The 4100-nt window shown below is 70.7% G+C and overlaps 1 protein-coding gene across 2 annotated transcripts; it reads left to right on the top strand.

The window, feature by feature from the left end:
• The first annotated feature begins 788 nt into the window (after positions 1–788).
• Positions 789–3226, top strand: LOC118160137 (calumenin-like). Of its 2 annotated transcripts, none has more exons than XM_035314673.1 (2): positions 789–848; positions 2983–3226. In XM_035314673.1, exon 2 carries the CDS (start codon positions 2995–2997, stop codon positions 3217–3219), a length of 225 nt encoding a protein of 74 aa, XP_035170564.1. In that variant the 5' UTR covers positions 789–848; positions 2983–2994; the 3' UTR covers positions 3220–3226. The 2 variants fall into 2 exon arrangements, with proteins under 2 accessions (XP_035170564.1, XP_035170563.1); XM_035314672.1 differs by having other exon boundaries at positions 799–854; positions 2981–3226.
• Positions 3227–4100: the final 874 nt, after the last annotated feature.

Below are 4100 nucleotides of genomic sequence, written 5' to 3'. Positions count from 1 at the left end.
CTCTGCTTGCTGAGATTCTCCTAACTCTTAGCTGGCCCCGGGTGATCCACGAGGTCTGTCCCAACACCCAGCCGTTGTGGAATTTGGGGGCTTTAAGGGATTTCGGGTTATGAAGTGTGGAGAAGGGGCACCTCGGCAGGACGGTGCTGCCTGAGGCTCACCCTGACGGACCTCGCCCCCTGAGGCGGGCGGGCACCATCTTGGCCACCAGCTCCCCTCGCCCAGCAGGCGCTGCCCGGGGCGCGAGGGGAAGATACGCCCTCAAAACGCCTCCGCCACGCTGCTGGCAGAGAGCTGGCGGCCGGCAGCCCCTCGGCGGGGCGAGGAGGGCCGAAAAAGGCGGCGGCGGGGCCCCCGCTGCCCCCTCGGCGCCCCTCAAAATGGCGCCGCCGCCCCCCTCAAAATGGCGCCGCCCTCGCGGCCGCCGCCTGCCTCTTCCCGCCCTTTCCCGCACCACGTGACCACCGCCCCCCACCCCACCCCCCCACCCTCAGCCCCCCCCCCCTCTCCCCCGCTGCGCCTGCGCAGTGGCGGAGCGGGGCCGGTGGGGGCGTGGCCGGCTGCCGGCGCGCGCGTGAGGACGTGGCGCTTTGCAGCCAATCAGCGCCCTCACCCCGCGCGGGGAGGCGGGGCCTCGGCGGGCGGGGGCGGGGCCGGGAAGAGAAGGCGGAGAGGAGGGCGGGGAGAGCGTGACGGACGGGCGGGCGAACCAATCGGCGCTCCGCGCGTGGCGGCGGCGGGGAAGGAGCGGCGTTCCGATTGGCCGGCGGCGGGGGGGGAAGGCCGAGCGGCGTGGCGAGGAGCCCACTTCCGGTCGGCGGAGCGGGAGGGGAGAGCGGGCGGCGGCGGCGCCCGCTGACGGGGCAGGGGGGCGCTGGTTTTGAGGCGAAATGGCAGGATTTGGGGTGAAATGGAATGATTGGGGGTGGAATGAAAGGGTTTAGGGGGTCGGGGGGGGTCACCGGGCCCACCCCGGGGTCCCGTTGGCCTGCTCCGAGCCCCCCTCCCCCCCCCCCCCCCCCCCCGTGGTGGCGGTACCGGCACCGGGGGGTCCTGAGCCGCGGGGACCCCGTCCGTCCGCCCGGCCCTCGGCCCTCGCGTCCCCTCCGTTCATCTCGGCCGGCCTCGGGCCAGCCCCGGTCACCGGCAGAGGTCGGGGCCTTGGGAGGGGACCGGGAGGGGACCGGGGGCCGGGACGTGGCGCCGGGGGGGAGGCCCCGAGCCCCCCGCGGGGTTCTGCTCTCGTGAGGGCCCCCCTGGAGCCCTGCCCCCAGGTGTGGGCACTAACACCGGGAGGACGCGGGGGCTGTTGGAGGGGGGTGAAGGGGCTGGGGAACCTCCCCTGTGGGGCTGAGGGAGCCGGGGGTGCTCGGCCTGGAGGGGAGAAGGCTCCGGGGGGGGGGCTCCTGGCGGCCTTTCAGCGCCTACAGGGGCTGAAGGAAGGCTGGAGAAGGGCTCTTTGCCCGGGTACATAACGATGGGCCAAGGGGGAAGGGCTTTAAGCTAAAAGAGGGGAGATGGAGATGAGACGTTGGGATGAAAATCTTCCCTCAGGGGGCGGCGAGGCCCTGGCCCAGGCTGCCCTGAGGAGCTGCGGATGCCCCATCCTTGGGGGTGTTCAGGGCCAGGCTGGATGGGGCCTTGGGCAACCTGATCTAGCGGGTGGTGGCCCTGCGCAGGGATTTGGGTGATCCCTGAGGTCCCTTCCAGCCCCGGCCCTTCCGTGGTTCTCCTGGGGCTCTCCATGGCCTGGTGCTGGGTCACAACGACCTTTGGCCACAGCGACCCCGCGCAGCGCTGGGGGCAGAGAGGCTGCAAAACTGCAGAGGAAAAGAGCTGGGGGTGGTGGTCAGTGACCTGAACACGAGCCGGCAGCGTGCCCGGGTGGCCACCAAGGCCAGCGCCGTCCTGGCTTGTGGCAGGAATGCTGTGGCCATCGGGAGCAGGGAGGTGATTGGCCCCCTGTGCTCTGCTCTGCTGAGGTCGCACCTCGAGTGCTGGGGTCAGCTTTGGGCCCATCAGCACCAGAAGGACATCGAGGCCCTGGAGCGTGCCCAGAGCAGGGCTGTGAAGCTGGGGAAGGGCCTGGAGCACAAGTCCTGTGAGGGGCGGCTGAGGGAACTGGGGGTGTTTGGTCTGGGGAAGAAGAGGCTCAGGGGAGACCTCATTGCTCTCTGCTACTGCCTGAAAGGAAGGGGTGGGGAGCTGGGGGTCGGCCTCTGCTCACAGGTAACCAGTGATAGGAGCAGAGGGAACGGCCTCGAGTTGTGCCAGGGGAGGTTCAGGTGGGAAATGAGGAGACATTTCTGCTCAGAAGGAGCAGGCAGGCGTTGGGACGGGTTGCCCAGGGAGGTGGGGGAGTCACCGTCCCTGGGGGTGCTCAAGGAGAGGCTGGACGTGGTGCTTGGGGACGTGGTTCAGTGGTGACATTGGTGACATTGGTGGCAGAGGGGTGCTGGACCAGATCTTGGGGGGCTCTTCCAGCCCCAGTGATTCTGGGATTCCATGGCTGGCTTGCCCAGGGGCTCATCAGGCGCCCCCAATTAGCTAACGAAGGCAGGGGGTAGAGCTGGGGGCTCCGTGCGGGCGTTCCCTGGGTCTGGCCCCATGGGGACTCGGCTCCGTCCCGGTGCTCGAAGCCTCCCCCTGGGCTCAGCCCCTTCTCCTCGCACCTCGCGGCCACGAGCACAGCTTCCCCGCGCCACGTGGCCGATCCCTCATCACCGGGACGCCCACGGGGCCGGTCCTTCCTCCTCCTCCTCCTCCCCCTCCGCGTGCCAGGGGCTCGGCTGTGTCCCCTCGGAGCCGCGGCCGTGAGGATCGCCACGGGGAGGATTCCAGGCGCCGCTTTTACCCCCCAGTCACGACAAAACCGAGCGGGGCGGCGATTCCCAGCACCACCGAACCGGGCCCAGCGCCCCCGGGGGCTGACAGCGGGCCGCATCCCGACCCGCTGAGCCCCCCCCCCGTGTCCCCGCAGGCGCAGCGGTCACCATGAGCACCCCGCAGCTCCTCCTCTGCCTGTCCCTCTGGGTGGCCTGCGTGTGGGCCAAGCCCACGGAGAAGAAGGAGCGGGTGCACCACGAGGCGCAGCTCAGCGACAAGGTGCACGACGACGCCCAGAGCTTCGACTACGACCACGACGCCTTCCTGGGCGCCGACGAGGCCAAGACCTTCGACCAGCTGACGCCGGAGGAGAGCAAGGAGAGGCTGGGGTAAGGGAAAACCACCCCGGAAAGGGGGGGGGAGGCGGCCCCAAAACGTCGCCGCGTTCCGGGGGGGTGCCGAGCTCTTCCCGCTAAGGCTCCTCGAGCCGCTGCCCACGCGCGTGCTGCTCCCTGCCCCCCCCCCCAAACCCACCCCCCGGGAGGTGGGAGGAAGCCCCCCCCAGGGCCCCCGAATTCCTCGCCCGTCTCCGCCCTGCCCCCGGCTTCACAAAAACGGGCGCGTTTCGTTCCCATTAACTCTAAAATTAACCTCGCTGCCGCGCCTCCCGCTGCCACCTGCCGCAGCTGCCGCCGCAGTTGTTCCCGTTTGGCTCGGGGAAGGCTTCGACCCCCCCTGAGCAGCCCCCCCCCCCCCCCCCCCCCCTCCGCCCTTCCCCCCCGGGGGGGGGCTCGGGGGGCTCCCCGCCTGCCCCTGCTCGGGGTTTTTTTTTTGGGAGGGGGGGAATCGGCCCCACGAGGAGGGGCAGGACCGGGCCGGCCACCCTTCCTCTGGGCTCTTCTTCTCTTAGGTGCCGCCTAAAACACCCCCGGGGGCCACAAAAGGCCGCCCACCCCCCTGCCCCTTTCCCCCAAGACCCCCCAGCACCCCCTGCGGGTACCCGGCGCGTGGCGCTGAAGCCCCATTTTCACGAAAAACCTCCCCGTTTTCACAAAAAGCCTCCAAATTTCCACACCCGAAGCCCCGGGAGCCGCCAGGGTCGGGGCTGTGCCGCTCTTGCTCGGCTCCTTGCAGCCCCGAGGACGCGGAGGGACCCCGGCGCCGGCTGCTCCCCGCCCTCGTTGGGCGCTCCAGGCCCCGCAGGCGCATGAGGGATGGGTGCGGGCTGCCCGGCGCCTCCCCGGGGACCCCCAGGATGTGGCCGGCGCCTCCCC

The sequence above is a fragment of the Oxyura jamaicensis genome, unplaced genomic scaffold, assembly GCF_011077185.1.
Source record: "Oxyura jamaicensis isolate SHBP4307 breed ruddy duck unplaced genomic scaffold, BPBGC_Ojam_1.0 oxyUn_random_OJ101841, whole genome shotgun sequence".
Classification (NCBI taxonomy): domain Eukaryota; kingdom Metazoa; phylum Chordata; class Aves; order Anseriformes; family Anatidae; genus Oxyura; species Oxyura jamaicensis.
Note: the sequence above shows the minus strand (reverse complement) of the source record. Positions and strands in the feature narration are given on the sequence as shown.

What these genes read in the sequence shown, in the direction of transcription:
- LOC118160137 (XM_035314673.1), top strand. Translation starts at nt 2,995, where the DNA reads ATGAGCACCCCGCAGCTCCTCCTCTGCCTGTCCCTCTGGGTGGCCTGC.